General features: G+C 33.3%; 3 protein-coding genes across 3 annotated transcripts; 2 read left to right on the top strand and 1 right to left on the bottom strand.

Moving 5' to 3' along the window:
* Nucleotides 1–1,477: 1,477 nt before the first annotated feature.
* LOC133290362 (uncharacterized) lies at nucleotides 1,478–1,936 on the bottom strand. Its single transcript, XM_061488432.1, has one exon. The coding sequence runs from the start codon at nucleotides 1,814–1,816 to the stop codon at nucleotides 1,478–1,480; it is 339 nt and encodes a 112-aa protein (XP_061344416.1). The 5' UTR covers nucleotides 1,817–1,936.
* A 2,298-nt stretch (nucleotides 1,937–4,234) lies between these two features.
* Nucleotides 4,235–6,838, top strand: LOC133290370 (1-aminocyclopropane-1-carboxylate oxidase homolog 1-like). Its single transcript, XM_061488440.1, has 3 exons — nucleotides 4,235–4,770; nucleotides 5,634–5,955; nucleotides 6,587–6,838. Exons 1-3 carry the CDS (start codon nucleotides 4,235–4,237, stop codon nucleotides 6,836–6,838), a joined length of 1,110 nt encoding a protein of 369 aa, XP_061344424.1.
* Nucleotides 6,839–22,417: 15,579 nt separating this feature from the next.
* LOC133290369 (protein OCTOPUS-like) lies at nucleotides 22,418–24,456 on the top strand. The gene has a single exon (XM_061488439.1). It carries the CDS (start codon nucleotides 22,418–22,420, stop codon nucleotides 24,335–24,337), a length of 1,920 nt encoding a protein of 639 aa, XP_061344423.1. The 3' UTR covers nucleotides 24,338–24,456.
* The last annotated feature ends 645 nt before the right edge of the window (nucleotides 24,457–25,101 follow it).

Here is a 25,101-nt window from a genome sequence, read left to right as displayed (position 1 = left end):
CAAAATTCTTCAAGTAGAGGAGGGGATCAAATAATTTGTCATTGGGGTGGAGAATAAAATTTGTAAATACAATTTTAGAATAAGACATAATTGAAAAAAAATAAAATATAAGGACTCAGAAAAAGCTGTGATATATCTTAGAAAAAAATTTTGTTGGGAGCTTTTATCTTTTCTTTTTTTATTATTCATTATATTTAATCTTTTATTATATTATAAGAGACTTTAAAAAATTACGCTTGATTAAACTTTGAAAAAATGTGTATCATTTTAAGTGAGAGAAAGAGATAGATAAAGGAAAAGAGAGAATGGACAAAAAAATATAAAAGTATGAGTTCCATCTTTTTGTGAGAGTAAAATGACATAAGTTTTATATTATATTTTATATTATAAAAGATAAAAAAACCTGCCACTTATATAAATTTTATATTATATTTGTAATATGAAAATATTTTAAAATTAATGTATTTTATACTTAGAAGGACAATTGGGGCATGTCCGGTACATAAAAAAATATTTCTGGTATAGATTGATTTTTTCATTTTTTTTCTTTCTTGGATAAGGCATAAATTGAATATGAGTTCAACGAATGTATCTATCTCGAAAATCTATTTACACATTTTAAGTTTGTGATTAATATTTTTTATATTATAGATAAATTTTATCTTCTATACATAGATAAAAATATTGTGAGACCATATTTTTCTTTTCTCTTCTTTTTATATTGGCCTTATACTTGTATATATGCATAAAAAATAAAATTGTCTCAGCATTAACCCATTTAAATGTATGCTATAGTCAATTCAATATTTTTGAAGAACAAGAAAGACGATTTCAGTAAAATCATTTGAAATCTATGGAACAGTACATTCACAATCTCCAATACTAATACAACTAAATCGAGAAAAGTTGAATTCTTTTTAGGATTTTTAAAAAAAATCACAATTTTTAAGTTTATGAATAAAATATTAAATACAACTAAAATAATTAAATTCTTAACTATTAAAATCATTTATAATTTATTTACCACAACTAAATAAATGATATGCAATCATAGAAAATCATAATAATAAATGATTAACCATTAGTATTATAATAATTTTTTAAACAAAAAAAGAGAGTAAAAGTACTTGTAAATAAGCTTGTAATTAAAATACGAGATGTTAAAGTATGACAAAATTAAATCACATTCATCTAACTATGCAACAAAAAAATAATAAAAAAATCACATTCATCTGATGTCTTACCAAAATCATTCAATCCATCAAGCTCAAGCTGAAGCTCAAGCTGCAGTATCACACACACACATTGAGCTCACTCATTCAGCTATATTATTTTAGCAAAATCATTCTTACCCAAAAAAGTGATTAAAACTACAAAAACTATTTTCAAAAAATACACAAAAAATTTCAGATACAGATATTTAAAAAAAAAAAAAAAAAACTTAACTGAAACTACATGGAGAAAGCTTTCATAAAAATCAGAACATTTGCAGCACAGGTCTCTTCCCAAGCCTTTTGATCTCTCTATCCATATTCCCAGTGATCATAAACCCAAACATCTTGAAATTACATAAGACAGACCAAAAGGGGTATCTAAAAGTTGAAGGAAAATTCCCTTCAACAAACAAGTGACTATATATGGCACATTCATACCCAGAGAAAGGTACAAGGAACAAGAACCACCAGCTTAAGAGAACAGAGCATAGCAACAAGATAATGCTGAAAAGTGTTCCTATGAAGTGCCATCGCCTTGTGCATGGCTTCGTGTGCTGGTTCATGTAAAAAACCCAGAAATCTTCTAAGCTTCTGAAATTCATGGCTTCACCAGAAACCCAGTTTGGAGATTAAGCCCAAAATTCTGAGGTGGGTGTTATTTTGAAGGGATTGAGTTAAAAATGTTTCTGGGTATTGTTGAAATCACGGATTGGGAATCAAAGTTGGAATCTTTTTGGTGTAAGGATACTGTTGAGTAATAACAACGGATGTTGCATTCATCGGTGAACAGAGACTTGAAAGGTGGAGTGTTGTGTTATGTTCTGTTCAGATATTTTGAATGTTGGCAAAAAAAATTAATTTAATGTATTTTAATTAAATAATTACGTATTTATTGTAGTTTTGGGAATAATTATGAATTTATTACACAATGTGACGCCCAAAATGAGCGGTCACATGTGACGCCCCAGCGAGGCGTCTCACCTTAAGGGGAAGACGCCTCAATGGGGCGTTTTTCATCTGGTGTTGACACGTGTCATATTTTTTTCCAAAAAAATAATAATTTAATTATAAAACTTCTGAAAACCATAATTTTTGACTCGGGTATCTAAATCAGGTAATTTTTTTTTGATTCCACATAACTTTTTGAGATCTACGCAATGACATCTTATTTGGCATATTTTATTTATCACAAACACAATTTTATTTCTCATTTGACTAGGATCTGAATAGAATCATATCGGCATTTGAATTATAGAATGACATTACTATTTGCATTTATGTTTAGATTTGAATCATCAGTTATTATTTACATTTAAGTTTAGATTTGAATCATAACGTTGGTATTTGTATTTTGTAATTTTGTATAGCTGCCTTATTCATTTCTATACAACTATTCATTTGTATTCATGGTGTTTTTGTATAGCTGACTTAAATTAGAATTAAAAATACACCATGATTTTCGCCACAAGACGACGTCATCTCAGTCTACACTATTTCGTAGAATTAGGGTTTCGGTTTTATTCTCTTTTTTCTTAAATTCCTTTTTGTCATTTATGCAATTCGAATCACAAATTTTTATTCACTAATCCTTGCAAATGAAAAGACTACTATGAAAAGACTACAAACACTATATATGGGAGGCAATTTTAAATTATGTTTGTGAGAAATAAAATATATCAAATGAGATGTCATTGCGTAGATCTCGAAAAGTTATGTGGAATCAAAAAAAGAATTACCTGATTTGGATACCCGAGTCAAAAGTTATGGCCTTCAGAAGTTTTATGATTAAATTATTATTTTTTTGGAAAAAAGTATGACACGTGTCAACACCAGATGAAAAACGCCCCATTGAGGCGTCTTCCCGTTAGGGTGAGACGCCTCACTGGGGCGTCACATGTGATGCCCATTTTGGGCGTCACAGTGTGCAATAAATTCGTAATTATTCCCGAAACTGCAATAAATGCGTAATTATTTAATTAAAATACAATAATTAAATTTTTTTGCCTTTGAATGTTTCTTTCTTTCTTTTTTAAAACACAATTTATTTATAAAAAGTCTTTTTCTTTTGGTAAAAATATTTATAAAGTTAAGTAATATTTATGTGATTTACTTAAGTATTTTTTTAAATTATATATTATATAATAAAAATGGGACAAGATAAAAAATAAAAAAATTTATATTTAATTATTGATCGATGTGCATCTATTATTATAATTTATTAAAAATTATTATTACGGTGAAAGACGATCATGTCCCAATATAAATTGCATATTAACAAATTACCCAAAAAAAAAAAGTTGCATATTAACATTTTTTTTTATAATTTTATGATTTTAATATGTATGTAACTATTATTACTTATTTAATAACATTGGACACAAAGTAAACGGAATAGTTAATACAGATATTCATGAGGACAACTTTCTTTGTGTTTTCTTCCACGCTGAAATCATCAAATTTGAAAATGTTCGCAGAGCCAATTTCTTTTCAAGTTGACGTCCGTCTATAATATAAAATAATTTAAGGGGGTTGACTAATCATCTTAAGTTATTTATAATGGTATTCTACTCAAGGATCGCATACATTGTTATTACAAAAATTGCAAACGCTTATAGACAGTTTTGATATATAATTTCGTATCTATTCTTATAGACAATTTTTGTTCAGATATTTTTTCTAGTATCTGGAGCACGGAATATATAAAATTTCTTTTAAAATATTAGAACTATGATTCATACCTCAAGTTATCAACTCCTTGGAGATAAAAGAATGAGGAAGACAATGTGACTATAATATTGAGAGAGTGACAAATGGCAATGACTAAGGTGGACAATTTGTTTAACTTAAATCTTATATGGGAAGAAGCAAATGAGGTATAATATTTAAAGTAAGTTGACCTTCAAGCGATGTTAAAGATGCTAGTAAACACTTAATCTTCATCACTTCCTTCTCAATTCATAATTTCATATACCACCTATACCACCACATTGGCTTCGATTTGATTTGCAAAGAGAAGGAAAATGGGGGTCACTAGTACGAGTGAAAATGAAGAGAAAGTCATGTCAGATTCTGAAAGAGCAAAGGAGCTTAAATCTTTTAATGACACAAAAGCTGGTGTTATAGGACTTGTTGATGCAGGGGTTACCAAGATCCCTCGTATATTCTATCATCCACCTGATAACTTCAAAAAGGCCTCAGATTTGGGGTACAAAGAATATACTATTCCTGTTATAGATCTTGCAAACATTTATGAAGATCCAAGTGCACGCAAAAGGGTTGTTGAGAGAGTGAAAGATGCATCTGAGACATGGGGTTTCTTTCAGGTTATCAATCATGGCATCCCAATTAGTTCTCTGAAGGAAATGAAAGATGGGGTGCTAAGGTTTTTTGAGCAAGACACTGAGGTCAAGAAGGAATTTTATACTAGTGAGAGAAGGCCCTTTATGAACAATAGTAGTTTTATATTGTTTAGCTCAGGAACTACTTGGAAGGATTCTTTCTTGTGCAACATGGCTCCTAATGCCCCTAAGCCAGAAGACTTGCCAGCTGTATGTGGGTATGTGCTGCTTCAATTTATGTCTTCCAGCTCAAGTAATTTGTCTTTCAGTGTTCATAGTAGTGTAATTTATGGTCTAGGTTCAAGTTATAATAATGAGTTACTAAATTACACAAGAAAAATGTTGGTTTTGATCCAAATTTCTTTTTTGTTTTTTGTTTTTTTGGTAGATACCAACCAGGTTCGAAACCTTAACGGATCCAACTAATTCGGTTTTAGGTTTGAGTCTCTCCACCCTTATCGGGAGTTGCGATTCTCAGAAATCGAACCTATTTACCCTTTGGATAGATTAAATCCTAACGTCTAGCTAGGATACCACTAGAATAACAACTCTTGGGTTTAACCCAAATTTCTAATTTGATAATTATCGTAGTTTCCTATATTAGTGATAAATTCAGATTTGTAATATATGAAGATATGTCACGTTAAATTAACAAGATATGGTATTTCCCAACAGAACAAAAATGCAATTGTTGCTTGTGTTAGATTACCAGATTACCTTAAACCAAGGTTTCATGATAATATACTTGGACCGTTTAAGTAGTATATTAGGCTGTGAATTGTGTTTCCATTCCTTTATTTTCAGAATTATTTCTTAAAGTTTCTGTAAACAACCTAGCATGCAAACTATCATCAGTTGCATAAAATTCAAAATAGCAATACAAATGAAGGTGTTATAAGGTGAAATCAGGTGAAAAACTACCAAAGCCAAATCAAAGCAAACATATGGAAGAAGAAAAGTACAATATTTTACTTTGTTATGCTGCACTTTTTGGTTGTGATGGTTTAGCTTTGAAATGCTTGGTTCTTTCCTCTCTTTAAGCCAAATGATGAACTACTTGCTTGCATAATTTGTTTTGTAGACACATACTGGTGGAATACTCAAATCAAATAATGGAATTGGGGACTTTGTTGTTTGAGTTATTATCAGAAGCTCTTGGTCTGAATCCAACTCACTTAATAGATATTGGTTGCACTGAGGGGTTACAAACTTTTGGCCATTACTATCCTGCCTGTCCTGAACCAGAATTAACTTTGGGAACCATGAAGCATGCTGATATAGATTTCATCACAGTGCTTCTACAAGACCACATAGGTGGCCTCCAAGTTCTTCATCAGGACATGTGGATTGACTTGCCTCCTCTACCTGGGGCCCTGGTTGTTAACATTGGTGATTTTCTGCAGGTATGTTTTTGTCTTTCTCTTCATGCTAGTGAATATCAGCACTTATTGCATGTTTATTTAGTTCTTTTTAATATGAACTTATACAATATATCCTGTTTATTAAGAAAGTTCCCATGCAAAATGAATTTGATTATTTTATTAACAATGTATATTTGTTTGCATGCTTCTAGATAATCATTTCTAATGAGGAAATGATTTAATTGTATCATCAACATGGGAGTAAGGTTGTTCCATATGACCGGAAGGTCATGGGTTCGAGTCGCTGAAATAGCGTTTTTGCAAAGTACGTAAGGGTAAGATGACATATAATTAACCCTCATTCCTATCTTATAAGTTGGGAAATCTTGTGCACCAAGATTTGCCCATTTGCCCTTTATCAACATTGTACCTTGACATTTGGGCTTAGCTGACATGAGAAGGGTAGAAGTCTAGGGTTTGTACATTTTGCCAAAAGGGGATAGAAGAAAAACCAATGAATGAACACAAAGGATAATAGTGGTCACAATAATGCATAGCCTTCAACAATGCAGAAAAGATTTGATTAAATTTATCACTTTGTCTTCTCTCATCTTATTAAATATATATGATCCTTCATCAATATGGCTAATTTCCAAAAATTCTTGAATGCCAGCTTATATCGAATGACAAATTCAAGAGTGCTCAACACAGAGTACAGGCAAATCTTGTAGGTCCAAGAGTCTCTGTTGCATGCTTTTTTAGCACAGGTCCTCATGCATCATCAAGGATTTATGGCCCCATCAAGGAACTATTGTCTGAAGATAATCCTGCAAAATTCAGAGAAACTTCAATTCCAGATCTTCTAGCCCATTTCAACACAAAATGTAGGAATGGTAATTCTCCTCTGCAGCATTTCAGGATTTGACCAGCATACAATGTAGGTGCAAGTGGCTATTCTGATCTCGAGCCACTACCTTCGTTTAAGGGAGCACTTTTGGTGTAGAATGCTTCAAATTCTCAAACTCTGGCTGTGTGAATTTCTTGAGATAGAATCAATCAAAAAGACAAAAAACTTGTGTTGAAGATATAGATTGGTGCTTTTGTCAACAGAATAAGGATCTTGGAACAGAATACTTTTCTTCATAAACATGTCTTGAAACTTGAATTGAAGGCATACCCAAATACATGCTTCTTATCTGGGTTTTGAAACCCTCATTTATTTACTACTTTACGAGTAAACAAAATATTAAGAAGAAAGATTTTTTTTCTTTTTTTTCTTGTGCATCTCACATTGTCACCGGTACTCATGAATTGAATGCAATATTTGAAAGAAATTGGGTAAAATAATGTTATTGCCTAATATAACAACCAATTAGTGTTACTACCAATCAATTTTATTATTAGATCAATTATGTTGATATAATAGTTATATTTATTTTTATTTTTGTATGGTTATGATTACTCATATTTAATATTTTATATTTATTTTTACCTTTGTATGATTATGATTATCCATATTTAGTACTTTCACATTAAATATAAGAAATCAAAACCATACAAAGATGAAAATAAATATAACCGTTGAATTAACATAATTGATCTAACGATAAAATTAATTGGTAGTAACATCGATAATAACACTAATAAGTTGTTACAACATCTTACCCCAATATAACACTATGACAATTAAAGCTTATTACGTGTCATATCTATTGGGTACATTTTTTATGGAATTGCACCACTGTATTGGGGCAAGTCAGAGGCGTACGGTGTTGTTGACTACAAAAAATTGAGAATTTTTTTTAAAAGAGTAAGTGATCTAGGTCAAGTAAAATTTTTTTTTAAGAATATTGATAAAAAAAAGTAAAAATAGACCCAAGCTCAACTCAACAATCCATATAATTAAAAGCTTAAATTTAAATCCTACCCCATTCCTTTGTCTCTTCTTCTTCTTTTTTTAACATAAACCGTATTAGTTCCAAATCTTAATGGACATCAATGATTTTTGAAATTCAATCTTCATCAAGTGGAGGAGAATCGCATAAGATTTTTCACATTTTTTTGTGAAGCAAAAGTGGCCAATTTTGAATCAAATAGACATCGATAGAGGTTGGTTTTTGATCAATTAACCCCCTACAATTAATACATTTAAAATTTTTCTTAAAAAAAATCTCCGAGGGCGCTCCCCAACCCCCACCTTAAATGTGCACACATATTTTTTTTTTTCCTGGCGCGCCACTGGGGCAAGTTACGTCAGATTAACTCCTACAGTCAATTAAAGCAGCCACTTTAATGATTGAGATAGCAAAGTTCAAGAATTATGCAGATTTTTAAGATGAAGAGATCCATATATTTAAAATGCAACATTTTTATGCAAAAATGTGCAGTGGATCAATGACTAAGGTTGCCTGAATCTGCTCTTTGTCAAGGTTTAACATACCCCTTTCTAAGCACACACACACACAAATCATTAGATCCTCTCTTGCTTCAATTTTTCAACTTTTATTATTGCTCTTATTCGTTCCAATTATCTGAACTCTAAATTTCATCAAGAGCTTAAGTAAAAAAAAGAAAAAGAAAAAAAATGGATAATAATATCGTACAAAATTGCTAATACCAGGGCCATTCTTGTTCAGATATATTTTATGGCACATTTTTGTGGCAATTTAATTTCATCATGACTCTTAAATTTGATCCATCTAATGCTGTATATCATTTTTTATCTCGTTGGTATTTTTTTGGGTAATCACTCTTACGATGAGGCAATGACACATAGGATAATAGTGCAAATATAGGTTTCAGATTGAGAGAGAAACAAAATTAAATCATTGGATCATAAAGATTTTGGCAGGTTCAAGAACTCTTTAATTCTTCCAGGAGGATCAAATATAAAACTTGGGCCATTCTAGCTAATTGTGGTAATTAACCAGGGACATGCTCGTTAAGCTTCATTACAGCCCAAGTTCAACGTTGGAAAGTATAGGAAGATGTCATAATATGAACAACATCATCACTGAGTATAGTGACTTTACTTGCTTGACTGGGCTCCAAAAGGAACAGTGCACCTAATACATAGATGCATAACATGAACTAACAGTAATTATGACTCATGAATGAAGAATATATCACCCAAAGATAAAGCAAAAAGACCACGTGCTCAAGAAAGTTGAAGCAATAATAAATGAGTTTAGTAAAAAAATGGCAAAATTATTTATGAGTTCATGCATGCTGTTTATTACTAAATACTTATGTGAAATTGTATTACAAATAAGTACTTGTTCTTTTTAATAAGCTATGAAAGCACGATAAATTAGTTATAAAGATGGAATCACAATTTTAAAAATATTATATTTGTAATGTATAAAATACAAAATAATTAGGATTTTTTAAAATATCTGTTCTTTGTTCTCATTACTCGCCATTCTAGTCACTATTATAAATTTATATTCTTTGTATAAGTAACATTATTATAAACTGATCTATAGTATATTGTTATGTAAAATACCTTAGACAAATTCATGAATAACTCTGGTCTATCAATATTGCAAGCGGTGTCGAGCTTAATTTAGCCACCTTCCTAGCGATTTTAAATGTTACAGCTTATATTGCTTATATAGGAACACTATCCTTTGAAGCAGGTCAGCATGACCAATCTCTCCATTTTAGCATTAAAAAGAAAAAAAAAAGAGAAGGAAAGAAAAAAATGCAATTTGAAAATAAAAAAAACCTCGACCCCTTTTAGTGGATCGGAATTGTTGTAGGATCTGTAAGATTGCGGTATTTATTGATGGAGGAGACAACGGCATATGATGGTAGATCATTATCCACAAACGGTAAGCAAAAAAATAAGGAAAGTGTGTCAGTGCGTGTGCGCATAAGGACAACTAGCTGGATTAGGGTTTGAAGAGACATATATGAGACTTAATCCTTTATTATAGAGGAGTTAATCTAATATTAGATAAGGATATTATCCAAGACGGGAGGTTTCATTAATATTCACTCTTTTGCCTTTTTAAGTTTGAAGTGGGAAGTTAGCTCACCTCAAATAAGTAATTAGAATTAGTTAACTCAAAAAAAAAATTAAAGTTGATTCTTCTACACTAACATGGAGTACGGGGCGTGTTAGAGAAAAAAATATTTAAACCGATCCTCACATGTCACTTTTGAAAGAAGTTTAAATATTTTCATCTTTGACCCACCTCGCACTTTGAATTAGTCCTATAGTTAACTTAAAGAGTCAAAACTTAAAACTTATAAAAATACTGAGGAGAGTCAACACGCTTTATAAAGATAATTATGGTTAAATTAACTTAAAAAAAAAGTTTGAAGTGGGTTCTTCTGCACTAATCTTTATTGGATTATTTGGTAATTCCCTAGGAATGTATCTCGAGACATCTCCCTCTATTACACATCTTTGCCCTTTTGTACCACGCCAAACTCTACATTCTCCTTGCGGATTCCTTCACTCTATATAGTACTGTATAAATTATATATCCTATGTATGAACTCGTGATTTCGATGATTAGAACTTTAGCTCGTGACATATTTACCTCGTATACCTTAATTACACAAAAGCTTGCAATATTGGCAATTTCAATCACTGCCTTAACGATCACAAATAGAGGTTAAGGAAATTGTACAGAACCTAATAATTAGATAGGAAGGTGAATTTCCAATCAAATGGTTTCAATTGAGGCCATTGAGTTAGATGGGCATGGGGGCGTGATTAGCGCGACCAAAAAAAAGTTTGTTTATTGTCTATTATGCTACACATGCATTGGGTACTTTTTCTACCTCATATGATTAATTAATATGAATTATTCTTGTTTTCCCGTGATCATCAAATAAATGTTGCTGAAATAATGCATCGGGAGATAAATTGCAATATGTGAAAGAGGTTTTGCACAGACATGTCGGGTCCAAGATGGAGGCTTTGTTTAAAGAATAAAGTGGAGTATCATGCATTCTCTAAATCGCTTCTTTATTCACAAAAAAACAAAAAGCCTTTGATTTATACGTGATGTACATGTTTGTGGGGTGTGCTTTTGGATCAAATTTTCCTTTGTAATGATGACCTTTCTTGCTTTTCCTTATTTTTCCTTTTTTTTGTATACATTTATGCATGGACTTAAACTTTTTAAAAAATAATAATAAATATGCAATGTAACTATAAATGAATTATTTACTAGTATTTATTAATATTTTAATATATTATTATTTATTATGTTATTTTAAAAGTATTATTAGAGATTAGTGTAAAACTACTTTAGACTAGAAGTACATACTAATTAAACTCTCTTTATATTGTTTTCCGAGAGAAATCTTCAAAATGAGGAAATCATTATTTTCATTAGAACCGTGTAACCAGTTTTTGGTGCAAATGGTTTGAGTTATTATGGATAATAATTACCCAAACGTATACTTTGGACAACATAATTGGATATCATAGCCTTGGCAAATATTAGTGGAATCTACAGATTGGATACGCACGTCTAAATGACCATTGCATTGATTGCCAAGATATTCATCAATTCCAAAATATAATTTTTTTATGGGAAAAATATTTATTCTTTTAAATGACATAACTTATATTTTTCACTCTCACAAAGAGGTTAAACCCACACATTTATTTTTTTTGTCAACTCTCTCTTCTCCTTTATCTATCTCTTTCTCTTTCTTAAAATGACACAACTTTACATACTTTAAAATGACACACATTTTATCCTTTTTTTATACAATGATAATTTTAAAATTCTAACTTATAAACTCATATAAACTAGCTACCCAAAATATAATCTTTAATTTTATAGTAAGGACGAGCTATTTTACAGCTCTAGATAGTAGATACGCCACAATAATCATGGTTAAGAAATGAATAATATTTATTTCAAAAGCAAAGCAAAGCATATATATTATCCCAAAATAATAATTATAATAAGAGATTTTTTTTTACTATTACTCTAATCACCATTGAATTCAAAATTATTATTTTTTCTCTTTTTTCATTCAACTTTTTTCTAATTCAATAATGATTAGAGTGATAATAAGAATGTCTTATCTCTTATAATATATATATATATATATATATATATATATATATATATATATATAAAGTAAAACAATTGTGTACAGTAGTCCCTTACACTAACGCTCCCTCACTGTGCCAATTCATTTCACCTGTAAAACTCAGTTCACGTGGTTTTATATTAGGAAAATACTAGTTTCTTGTAATAGGAGTGTCTAATTTCATTTCTTTTCCTTATACAGTGAGGTTTATAACATAGCTGTGTCTAACCAAGTATCTCATGTTATTTGAGAAAAATATAACCCTTTGTATTAAGGTACAAAGTCTAACTTAGGAAAAGTTAAAAACCCATTCAAACAAAGCATAAGAAAGCAACAAGGATATAAAAATTCAGGTGAATCGTCTACCAAGATTCCCGGCCTACCATTTAATTATAAACATGTGGAGCAAATGAAATTAAAAAAAATAAAAATCATGACGCAAATAGAAAAATGCATATAAAAAACCCATTGTATGAATGATCCTGAAAGCCGCTCCTTTATGCCTTTATAAACATTATTAACAACACCTTCAATATTGTTCAGTACTCATATAATGAGTTTTACTGTATCTTGAGCTTTATTAAAAGAATAAAATTCTCTATGGAATAAACTTTACAAGTTATTTTTTCTAAAACTCTAGCCTTTTTTATTGTTATTGTGTACACATTATCCCTATTAGTTTTAAGCTTTCTCTTTGTATACAATGATCTGCCACCACGTGAAATTGTCTTCTCCATAGACACCCCTAATTCATAGATCCCACATTAATCACGATTCTCTTGAATCGAACATTGATGTCTTCTGTGTTCACTGATAAACTCTAATTCTCATTCCAACGTGGCGAACATGCACAATGCAATGCATAACCACAACCACCACCACAACAACACCAGAATGCATACCAGTAATAACAGCCACCAAACCCTAATTTAGTAGGATGAATCACATGGGCCCTAGTGTTGGAGATTCTACCTCTGCTTTTGTTCCATCAGCCTAGCCCAATCCCTACATTGTTTCACATCAAGCAGATCTTGTCCAACCTACAATGGCTTTACTGATGCAGTGTATGGATGATATTGAATGACACCTTGGTGAGCGCTAGGGTGAGAACGCAGGGAAATTTAGCAATGCCCAAGGCTGTGCTGAAGGAGGATGAGCTTGAACACATAAACATGTTGCCGGTGCCACCCAAGAGCAGGTCTTTCATTAGGAGCAACCCCTCTAGGACGAGGAGGATAACAACCTGTTTACAGATCATGTAATAGTTGTTTTGTTTCCCTAAGGTTGGCAGGGGCCACCTTTGGCTTAATATGATGGGACCAAGGATTCTCAGGAACACACTAATGCTTTCAAGACGACCATGTACCTAGCTGGTCCTAAAGACCCTTTCACTGCCAGAGTTACTGCTTCCATGATCACTGGCTTAACCCTACATTAGTTCAATGCCCTCCCACTACGCTCCATTAATTCATTCAAGGACATTTCCCAAAAATTTCTCATGAACTGTGCTATTAGCAGGGTCCGTTCAAAGTCATCCCTAATCTTGTCTCAAATTCAGTAGAGGGATGAGGAGCCACTTCGCGACTGTCTGAACAAATTTAATGTAGAGGCTATACAAGTATGTAACCTAGATGAAAGCGTTTATTTGCGACTCCTTATTGTTAGCCTCTGTATTGAGTTGTTCTCAAAGTCCTTGCATAAGACCCCAGTCATAAACTTGGCTAAGTTCAAGGTAGGGTCATCCAAGTATATAGACGTACAATAAATTGAAATGGAAAACGCCAAGTGCAAGGAGAGTCCCCCCTCATCAGCACTGAGACGCAGACGGACAACAGAGCAGAAGGAACCCAGAGGTCCACTCTAAGAACATTAACATTCGTCATGCCAAAGGAAGGTATAAAAGCTACATCCTTTTAATGTGTCTAGATCCCAAATATGGAAAAAAAGTCGCCCAGACTAAGTTGAGGAGCGTGGAGAGGCCAAAGCCTATCCAGAACCAAGGTAAGGTTGGTAGAAGTAAAAATTATTCTTTTCATGATTGTTATGGTCATACTACATATGAATGTCGCGATCTCCGGGGCACTTAAGGGAAGAAAGACAATGGGAAGCAATAATGAAGAAGCATAAGTCATAGTCCCAAAAGCGACAACAAGGGAAGAGACGAAAAAGGGACAATCACTTGGCAAGATCCAAACTTGTTGAGAATGACCAGTACTATGATCCTGAGATGAACATAAATATGATCTACAACAACTATGGTGGATGGAGAGATTGTTAATGCGTGAAGGAAGTATTTAAAGGAAGTGATTTCAGTCTGCGCAATGCCCTATTTCGAAGAATCTGGCAGAAATATCAAGCTACCCTCGCTCGTGTTCACTGAAAAAGATATCGAAGGAGTGCTACCCAGCTATGAGAATGCCTTTTTCATCTCCGAAAACTTGGTTAATTGCAAGGTAAGACGGATGATGATTGACAGTGAGAACTTGTCTGACATCCTAATCTAGGATGATCTTCAAAAGTTGAATCTAGAAAAGGATGACCTCAAGCCAAGCACTCTGAAGTTCATTTGTTTTAATGGAGGACAATCACTGTTGCGAAATCGGCAAGTGTACCAATCGTTGCAAGTAATAAAAGGGTAAGTAGAGTATCATCTCCACGAAGATTGAGGCACCGAAGTTATTATAACTATTCCTCTCTTGTTGTATTAATAAAAATGGTTTGAGAACAATTGTGGTTTGTGAAATAATTGAGAACTATTCAAGAAATTGTAAATGATTCAAAGGTTCTTAAAGAAATTCAAGAACAACGGAATAAAGGTTGAGTAAATATTTGAGAAAATATTGCGGTAAAGAGACGCCAACACCTTTATGATCCCCACCTTGCAACTTGGATTACATTTACTTTTACCCATTCAATTGATCAAACAATTCATCATCTTTTATATGATTAGTTAAACCCTAATTCCTTAGTGACTTTAACCTTATTAACTCTATTAGAATTCTAATCCCTTAGAAATTCCCTTTCAAGTTAAACATTAGAATCAATGAATCTTTAACATTTGCGGTTTATATAGCCTATCCCTAGTGCATACATGAACAATTATCTTACCTTTTGTCAGAAATTAGGATTCTAATATCCCTATTGAAAATCCTAATCCTTGCGATCCTAATAGATTGATCGATTCTAAAAGCATTATAGAATGAAGAACAAGGCAAGATAAATTCAATTTAAATAGATAAGCATAAATTCAACCAAACTACAAGGGGTTCACATCAAGGGTTGTGACCCTTACCAAAATAATAGAAACTAGCTAGACATATTCATGCCTGACAAAATCAATACAAAAGAAAATAAATTTCAAAACCTAAAGAAGAGAAGGAGGATGAAGATCTTCCATCTTGATTGTTCGAATCTCTGAAACTCTAAGAAGCTCCCAAGAATTCTCACTCTTTTTGTTATCCTTCTCCTTGTCATCAAAAGTCCTTCCTTCCTCTGTTTCTGATCATTTTATTATATTTTGGGAAAACCTACTTTCAATTGCCCTCCAATTGGGCCCTCTTTTTGTGTAATTCGCATCAGATTAAAATTAAAAAGTATCGCCCACGCAATTTGCGCCAGCAGCCGCGCAAATTGCACGGGAAAACAGAGCTGAAACTGTCAAATGGCGCAGTTTGCGCCAAGCTCCGTGCAAATTGCGCCATTCACCAAGAAAATTGCGCTAGGAAACAGAAGGTGTTGGTCCCAAATGGCATGATTTGTGCTATGATCCGCGCAAAACGCGCTGGCTGGAAAACTCCAACTTCTCTCTTTCACTTCATTTTTTGTGTTTCCTGCTATTAAAATGCATAAATTGAGTGAGAGAGTGATTGAGAAGGAATAATCAATATTTCTTGCATTTGTGACTTATTTTCACACATTTATGATTAATTCATTGCTTCTTTTAACTTAGAAAGCATCATATGCTGGACGCATATCAGTCACCCCCGAAAGGTTCAATTGAACTAATGTTTACTATGGGAACTCGGGAGGCTTTCAGGTCGGAAAGAGTATAGTTTATTATGGTTGACTGTCCTTTAGTTTAAACGTCATCCTTGGTCAACTTACAATCCATGCTTTTCGTACAATGGTTATTAGTGCCCGGATCACCTAATAGGAATCTTGGAGATGACTGTACAAGAGTAAGTGCACGAGTCCTAGTACTAAATGAGAGGATTATGTCCTAGATTATCGTTCCCACAAAAAAAGTTATACAAAAATGGGTTAAAAAAGTTATAAGAAAAATAAAATAACTAAAATAACGAGTAAGGTAAACTGTATATAGAGGAACAAATTCGAACTACAAGGAATTAATCTCACTAAACAAAGAACAATCAACGATAAACGAAGAACAAAACGCAATAAGTGAAGAACAATTGTGAGTTACAAGGAACAAATGCAGTAAAAAAGGGTTCTGCTACTAGATCAGAGTATAAAGCTTCATGAAGTTGATAACCTGAACCATGTACTGAATCTTAATCCTTCGGCCATAATGTGTTGTTGGTGATTCTGCAAGGAGGAACATTTGAATGAGGAACAATTCAAGTAATTAAAAGTAACCAATTCTTGTGCAGAAAATGTAAAGTGAAGGCTGTAATATTTTTTTTTAGGTTTTTTTTCTTTTAAAGAACCTAGGAACATGATAGAAGTAAACGAAATAGATAGTTAAGATAAGGAAACTCGTAGAAAGAAAATATTAACGAGGCTACTGATTCCCCACGTCGCACCTGAATCTTGGGTCAATGCCTTAATACAATGAAATTGTTTAGTCCACTTGTCATTGTTAATGCAGATTCCTCACGCGCTTTGACTATTCTGGTTTACCAAACCATACATTCCCTTGCAATTCTAATCCCAACAAATTTGGTTCAAGACTTTTAACAAGGAACTCGAGTTGTTCCTTGTTCCAGAGGTAATAGTTGAAGGTTGTAGGAACGACTTCACCCATCAACTATTCCTTTGATGTCTGGGTAAGCTTTTGCATAAGTCATATCCTTAAACATAATTGATTTCCATCAAATTAGAACAATTAAAAGAAAAACAACAGAATTTTATAGTATAAAGTTAAACCAATATTCAATTTACAACATTGGATACTACAGCTTCCCCATTCTTAAAAAGAAACCAATTCATGCTAAAGAGTATGATTGAACTACAAAATGCAAAAAACACTAAAATTAAAGTGAACATTATGATTCGAAACTTGGGGATCAAATATCAAATTTAGGATGAAAAAATAAACCAAATATAATCGTTTCACTTAAAATGACATAAAATTGAGTCCTTTTAGTACTCCAAGCTCTGTACTAGTTCACCCAAATGTTAGCTAGATAGCCATGGCCACGTCTTGGTGGATTGTGAATGCATATAAAATTCAATTTAAGACACATTTAGAAGTTATTATAATAGAGATATAATCTAAAATATAAAATTATTTATCTATCTTTACTTAATAGTTTAAATTGAGCCCTTTATTTTTTAAATTTTTAATAAATATTATATAATTTCTTAATATAGATAGGTGAACACATGCATTATTGACCATTTTAACTCCAATGATCCATTGTACGAGGAAATTTATTATAAATATAATCTAGTATATAAAATTATTCACTTGCTTTCATCCAACAATTTAAGTTTTTTCCGATGATTAATTGCGTGTTGGGGTTCAACAATGAATATTTTGTATTTCATTTTATATTATTAACATATTCTCTTGAAAATGAAGCAACATTAAACGTCTTAGTTTATGGGTGATAATATTTTTGTTTTCTTTTTGCAGGCAAAATGCAGTAAATGCATGCAGTCACAAATGCTAGATGGATTGAAGTTTTTATAGTTCGGCCTAGTTAAGTGATGCATTCACTGAAGAAATAATCTCTTTTTAATTCACGCTTTTTGTTTCATACTTCCTTAGGGGTCGCAAAACAGGTCGACCCGTCCTGATCCACCCCGACCCACTCCCAACCCGTCAAAAGTGGGTTGGCCCGCCCCGCCCCGCCTCTTGAATTTGGGTTGAAAATCTCAACCCGTCCCGTTTTATGATAGGTTGGTGGGTTGGCGGGTCAGCCCGTTTAAAAAATAAAAAATAAATTATATTTTGTTAATATTATAATATTACTTATTTTCATATCACATTCTTCTTAGTTTTTTTTAATCTTAAGTCTAAATGTATTCTAATATTTAGTCAGATATTCTTTACAAACTTATTTTTATCTCCACACATAAATTGCCTTTGTCATAAATAAATAAAAATTTCTATATTTTTTCTAGAAAGTACTAAAATAACAAAAAATTGGATATCACAAAAGCTTAAAAACAAATAAAACACTACTTAATAGTAAAAAAAAAAAATTGACCCGACAGACCAACCCGTCCCGACCCTCCTCCAACCCATTTTGACCCACTACCCAACGGAGCGGGTTGAGACGGGTTGGTGGGTTGAAATATGTAACCCAACCCGCCCCATTTTGACGGATTGACCCGTCGAGTTCAACCCATATTGTCACCTCTATACTTCCTAGAGTTCTAGTTTCAGATGTTTGCTTTAGCAAATGTGAACGAGGATAATCAGATTTGATAAGAAACAAGTCACTACCATTCAGATGCCTTAATCAATTTTAGATTTAATAAAAAAGATTTGTGACAAAAAAAAAATTAGAAATAGACCGAGAAAATAATAAATTATAAGAAAGTGAAGTGTTTTCTACTCTTTCTACAAAAAAAGAAAAGAAAATGAAGGTCAATTAATGATTCCTTTTCTAACATATCGGCGCAAGGGGACCTTAAATAAAAGAAAATGGAAGTTAATGAAGGTCAATTAATGTGAGAATGTGGTTGGAAACAATTGGGTAGGAAATTATCTTATGCCAAAAGTTGACATGGATGAGTCACTAATCTGGAAACGAGAGTTTTTATGGATAAAGCATGTATGCACCTTTTTGAAGTTGATGCATGGGGAAACTTGAGGCCTTTCAGATTATGCTTTGAGGGATACCATTTTTGTCTTTGTGAGCGAGACTTGGTTCATTAATTTGTCTAGCTAGTCTTTATGATGGTCTCCAACGTACCCTTTCTTGCCAAATGTAAAAAGGCAAACCACACTAAAGCATGTCCCATTCTTCAACCCACATTGGGAAAAACATCTTTGGCAATGGCAGGGACACAAACACAACCCCCAGACTGTGCCACAATGACAGTTTGTCCAAATGCTTTGCAGTTCCCAAACGACACCGTTTTAAAAAGATCTCTTCCCCCTATCCATTTTATTTATTTATTTATTTAACGGGCATATCATTTGTAAAACAAATAATTAATCTTATATCCAATTTTTATCATATTTAATAATTTATCTAATTAATAAATTCGGACTGTATAAAAATTATTTCAATTCAAAAATTTAAAATTTTAGATAAATGTTGCATTAATAATTTTATATTTTTTAATATGTTCTCACATACAAATACATATTTATTAATACAATTGAGTGCGATAAGCATCCAGCTCTTGATCACTTGGTCATAAAAGCTAATTGAGTGCGATGAACATCCAGCTCTTGATTATTTGGTCATAAAAGTTCTTGTACTATATAAAAAATTATTTCAACCTAAAAATTTAAATAAAGTTGTGTAAAATAACTGACAAATTATTTTTCTTGTGAATAACGCATATCCACCTTTAAATTTTTAGGTTAATATTATATTAATAATTTTATATTTCTGCTAAATAAAAATGAGACAAATAATTACTAATGAATATAAAATTAATACAAGTTACACACACATATATATATATATATAAATGGGTTTGATTTTTCTTATGTTGCATGAGATAATTTGTCTCATGCAACATACAAAAAAGTGGATGAGACCCACTACGAAGAAGAGAGAAAAAGAAAATGAGTCCCATTTACTTTTGTGTGTGTTGCATGAGATAAGTAGAGCTAAATTAGTCTTTTCTCTTATTTAATTATTTCATAAACTTTTTTAGGTGAGCTAGGATCATTTTACATCGATCTAAGTTACACTCTCAATTTTGATCATTGATCTTATTTATATCTATATTCTGATTTATTAAATATTTGAGTCATTCAATGCAAGTAAATCAATAATACAGAATTGATATAAGACTTTTCATTCTTATACCGATATAAGAATATCATACCTTTTTTATGTTATTCAATAGGGTGGTGCTCATTATGTTTGCTTAGGAAGTAAGTAGAGCTAACCTGACCAAATATAATTGGCACAAATAATAAAGAGTTTGAGAAAACAAAAAGAATTTGAGAGAACTAACCTGCAAAATACATCCTTAATGTGTTTTCCAGGTTAGCTCTACTTTCTTTTCTTTTTTTTTAGTTTCAACCGATTCATTTTTTGAATTACATTCGGTTCAAGTATTTGTTTGATGTTCGTGTTTGGAGAAAAGAGGGCCGAAAAAACAAAAAGGAAACTTGAAACAGGAAAAAGAAAAAGGAGAAAGGGAAAGTAAAAGACAGAGGGTGGAAAATAAAGAAAAAAGAAAAGAAGCGAAAGAAAAAGAAAGCAAGACAGCGAAATGTGAGTAAGGGAAGGCAGAAGCAACCCCCCCCCCCCCCTCCTTTCTCTCTCTCTCTAGAAACCTCATTGTGATGGCGTGATTTACTTTTACTTTTTCTCTCGACAGGAATCTTTGAAAATCAAAAGCATCCCCATGAAACAAGAACAAAAGGGAAAAAAAAAAAAATATTACGATGAAGAAAAAAAGGAAAAAAAATAAACTTTAGTAACGAGGAATATATAAAGAGAAAGAAGGGCATGTGCAAATGTGCAATGTGTAGAGGGTGCCCTGTTCTTGTGTAGTAATTTATGGTTTGCTAATGACACACCTGGTTAGTACCACTATGATATTGGTGTTGTTGGAACTTGGTGTGAAATGAAGAAAAGACAGAGATTGCCTTGATTTGGTTAGGCTAGTGATAAGATTGTTATATTGGTGGCTACAATGGTGGCCTTGGTCTTATACTGTTTTTATGATTATTTGTGTGCTCGTGCACATAGAGACCAGACAAAAGTATGGCCCCTGAAAAGAAAAACAAACTCAAATCCTAAAATAGATCACCTTGTTATGAATTTGAAATCAACAGAAAGTTATATTGAAGGAGTGAGTTCGAAGGAAAAAAATAAAAAATAATATATCTTTCATTTATATTCTTATTTAACATACATTTAATTACATAATACAAAATGGGTCTAAAGATTGTACAACTGGTCCAAAAAATTCGAGATCAATAAGCTGTCCAAGAAAAAAAAGAAAGATGCTTGAACAAAATGCACAATCCCCAATCCTCATTCCCTTCAGAGAACAACAACCTCTCAGTGTTAATTTTCAGTAAATAGGGACAAGTTCTGACCACGAAAGCATCTTCCCACAAGGGACTGCCCGCGCAACTTAAACTATCCACGTTAAAAAGCAAAAATAAAAATAAAAAATAGTAATGTTATTATATTTAACTTTTTTTTATAATATGTTACAATTATTTTATTATTATTATTATTAAATCAAATTCAAATTGATAATTCTCATTTAATATCATGTTATAATAGTTGGTTTGATTTTTGATCCCATATTTTATAACAATTCATTTTTTTTTGGTGTGGTATAACAATTCATTTGATTTTGATGGAATAATACAAAAACATCCAATAATTTAAAACATTTTATTTGATTTGAACCGAATAATAGAAAAATGACTATGAATATAATCTCCCTCGTGTTACAAATTCCAAATTCGAATATTTAGAATTCAAATTTTTTCTTGTTTTTAATAAAATTTGGAAAAAATATTTATAAAAGATGGTCATTTTAATTAAATTTTAAAAAAAAATTTATACTTCTCATTCAACATGAGAATTGAAATCCTCCTACACATTTTCGATTTTCCTGCTGACACTCGTCTTACACATAATTTTTGTTAACATATGAATCTCATGTATTTTTTTTTTTATCACATAAAATTTCAATTCTAATATAACTTGAAAATTATAAAATCTTAAAAAATTACCCACTTTCTTTTCACATAGTCAAATTAAAGAAAAAAGTATACTTCTATACACAAAATAAAATAAAATAATATAAATAAAAATATAATTCTATGTATTTTAAAATGAAAAATATCGAATCCATAAAATTTTCCTTTTAATAACTAATTCTTTAAGTTTCTCGCACCACACTTTCTTCAAGCTGCAACCTTCTCTCTCAATCTCACTCTCTTTCTCTCTCTATCATACACACAAAAACAGAGACACAGGGCACATTCACTTCATTCATTCCTTAGCTTCACACCAAAACATTTAATCTTTCTCTCTTCTCACCTCACCCATAACATGACCAGACAGCAAAACTCCACACCCCATTTTCTGTTATGAATCCCACAGCACCGCCACCACAACCACCGCAACCGCCACTGCAGCCACACAGACCCTCTACATCCTGCGACAGCCACCCAGAAGAGAATTTCACGGGCTTCTGTCCCTTATGCCTCTGCGAACGCCTCACATTGCTCAAACCCTCTTCTTCACCCTCCCCTTCCTCAGCCCGAAAGCCCCCCACTTCCTCCTCCGCCGCCACCGCCGCGCTTAAAGCCGTCTTCCGGCCACCCTCTTCTTCATTCTTCCCGGAGCTTCGCCGAACCAAGTCTTTTTCAGCTTCAAAGAACAACGAGGGCTTCTCCGGAACCTTCGAGCCACAAAGAAAATCTTGTGACGTTAGAAGCACCCTCTGGAACCTCTTCAACCAAGACCACAACGAGAAGAAGACACTTAACAAAGAAACTTCACGGGTCGTTGAAGCTGAGGCTGAGGTTCATGTTGATTCCAAAAATATAGCATCTTCTTCTTCTTCTTCATCCACCACTGTTCAAGGACCTGTTGTTGAGTTGAAGGAAGAGGAGAAGGTTGAAGAGGAAGACGATATTAGGGTTTTGGGTGAACCCAATGTGAATAACGAGATCGTTGAAGAAGAAGAAGTTGTTGTGCAAGAAGAAGAAGAAGAATTTAAGACCATGAAGGACCATATAGATTTGGATTCTTCACAAGCGAAGAAAGTGAGAGACTTGAAGGAGATTGCAGGGAGTTTTTGGTCTGCAGCTTCTGTTTTCAGCAAGAAGTTGCAGAAATGGAGACAGAAGCAAAAATTGAAGAAGCGAAGGAGCGAGGCTTTGCCGGTGGAGAAGCCGATCGGACGGCAATTCAGGGAGACACAGTCGGAAGTCGCCGATTACGGCTTTGGCCGGCGGTCGTGCGACACGGATCCGCGATTCTCGCTCGATGCCGGCCGGATGTCATTAGAAGCCGGCCGGATGTCGTTGGACGATCCGAGGTACTCATTGGACGAGCCCCGGGCTTCATGGGACGGTTACATGATCGGAAAACCGGGTTTTTTGAGAATGCCGACGATGTTGTCGGTTGTGGAGGATGCACCGGTGCAACATGTTTTGAGGACTGATACACAAATCCCTGTTGAGAATGAGGATGATTCAGTCCCTGGTGGGTCATCACAGACCAGAGAGTATTACAATGATTCATCATCTAGGAGAAGGAAGAGTCTTGATAGGTCTAATTCCCTAAGGAAAAGTAATGTTTCTGCTGCGGATATGGAAGAGTTGAAGTCAATTTCAGTTTCAATTGCTGATAATGCCCATGCCAAGGTGACTCCTGGTGGTGTTGATTCCATCCATGGGGTGAAAATGGATTTCCAAGACCGAGATTTGAGCTTGAATATTTTGAGGGATGATTGTTGTTCGGAGACATTAGATATGGGTGGATCTGTGATTGGGAATGGGGACCGGAAAGGGTCGAAGAAGTCACGCCGGTGGAGCAAGCCATGGAGCATTTGGGGTTTAATTCCCCGGCGAGGTGGGAACAAGGATGAGGATGAGGATAGGTATAGTAGAGTGAATGTGAATGGGGTTGAACGTTCCTTCTCAGAATCATGGCAGGAGTTCAGAGGTGGTGATGGAAATGGAGATGGTAGAGCTGGTTTCAATGGAAGGGTGTTGTTAAGGAGCAATAGTAGCGTGAGTTGGAGAAATGGTCAAGGTGTTGGTGGGTCATTTGGCACTCTGAGGAGGAATGGTGTTCAGGGTAATGGCAATGGAAAGAAGGGTAAGGATGAGTTTGTGTTGGAAAGGAACAAGAGTGCAAGGTACTCTCCTAACAATGTTGACAATGGTCTCTTGCGTTTCTACTTGACTCCCATGGGAGGTAGCCGGAGAAATGGTTCCGTGAAAAGTAGGTCTAACCAGGCTCATTCTATTGCAAGAACCGTGCTTGGTTTGTTTTAACATTGAATGTTCATAAGGTGTTGTTTTGGTATGTTGTTGTTAATTTTGCTGCATTTCTTGTGTAAACCACACATGCCTTATGTATTCATGATGGTTGGTTGGATAAAGCACCTTGCATTTTTATTTTACAGTGAGTAGCATGTTTCTTCAGTTTACTCTTAATAACAAAGAGTTTTCTTTTACTCTAAATATGCTGCTGTAAGTGACTTCAATCTTTTCCTTCAACCCACATTATATTTTCTTTAGTATGCTAGAGAAAGGCCGAGACATATGGCTAGATTCATGGCACTACTCAAAATATGATTTGTCTTTGGACTCAATATGGTTTCTTTTTCTGTCTTTATGCTGCAAAAGCTTAGCTAAATGATGTAAGGTTGGATGGCTTAGAATTTGGGAGCATTTTAACTTGAATTTTTGGCATGTTATGTATTCCTGCAAAAGTGGTTACACGGTGGGCTCATGCCACCTGCTATTGCTGTTTTGTCATAAGGTATAGTTTTGAGTACAACAAGATAGTTGTGGTGGATCCTTTTTTTCCTTGGGATCAATTAATCAAACTTTAACACATGTGACTTACTCAGACCATGGTCCCAATAAAATACAAGCTCATATCTATATATCTATGTCGACCAGAGGATGGTATGTGACTAAAAGGAAAATTTAGAGCATTGAAATTTTTTATTGTAGTAAAGAGTTCTACTGAAATTTGACTTCACAAAGGTGGAGTAAACTCCTTTGGACGTTTCTGTATTAAGGTTGCAAAC

This window comes from Gastrolobium bilobum, unplaced genomic scaffold (genome assembly GCF_033153095.1).
Source record: "Gastrolobium bilobum isolate Gb01-03AN ecotype WA unplaced genomic scaffold, APGP_CSIRO_Gbil_v1 utg13761, whole genome shotgun sequence".
Lineage (NCBI taxonomy): Eukaryota > Viridiplantae > Streptophyta > Magnoliopsida > Fabales > Fabaceae > Gastrolobium > Gastrolobium bilobum.
This window is presented reverse-complemented; position numbering and strand designations above follow the sequence as displayed.

What these genes read in the sequence shown, in the direction of transcription:
- LOC133290362 (XM_061488432.1), bottom strand. Translation starts at nt 1,816, where the DNA reads ATGAATTTCAGAAGCTTAGAAGATTTCTGGGTTTTTTACATGAACCAG.
- LOC133290370 (XM_061488440.1), top strand. Translation starts at nt 4,235, where the DNA reads ATGGGGGTCACTAGTACGAGTGAAAATGAAGAGAAAGTCATGTCAGAT. An exon ending in GACTTGCCAGCTGTATGTGG is followed by an intron (nt 4,771 to 5,633) that starts GTATGTGCTGCT and finishes TTTGTTTTGTAG; the next exon opens with ACACATACTGGTGGAATACT. An exon ending in ACATTGGTGATTTTCTGCAG is followed by an intron (nt 5,956 to 6,586) that starts GTATGTTTTTGT and finishes CTTGAATGCCAG; the next exon opens with CTTATATCGAATGACAAATT.
- LOC133290369 (XM_061488439.1), top strand. Translation starts at nt 22,418, where the DNA reads ATGAATCCCACAGCACCGCCACCACAACCACCGCAACCGCCACTGCAG.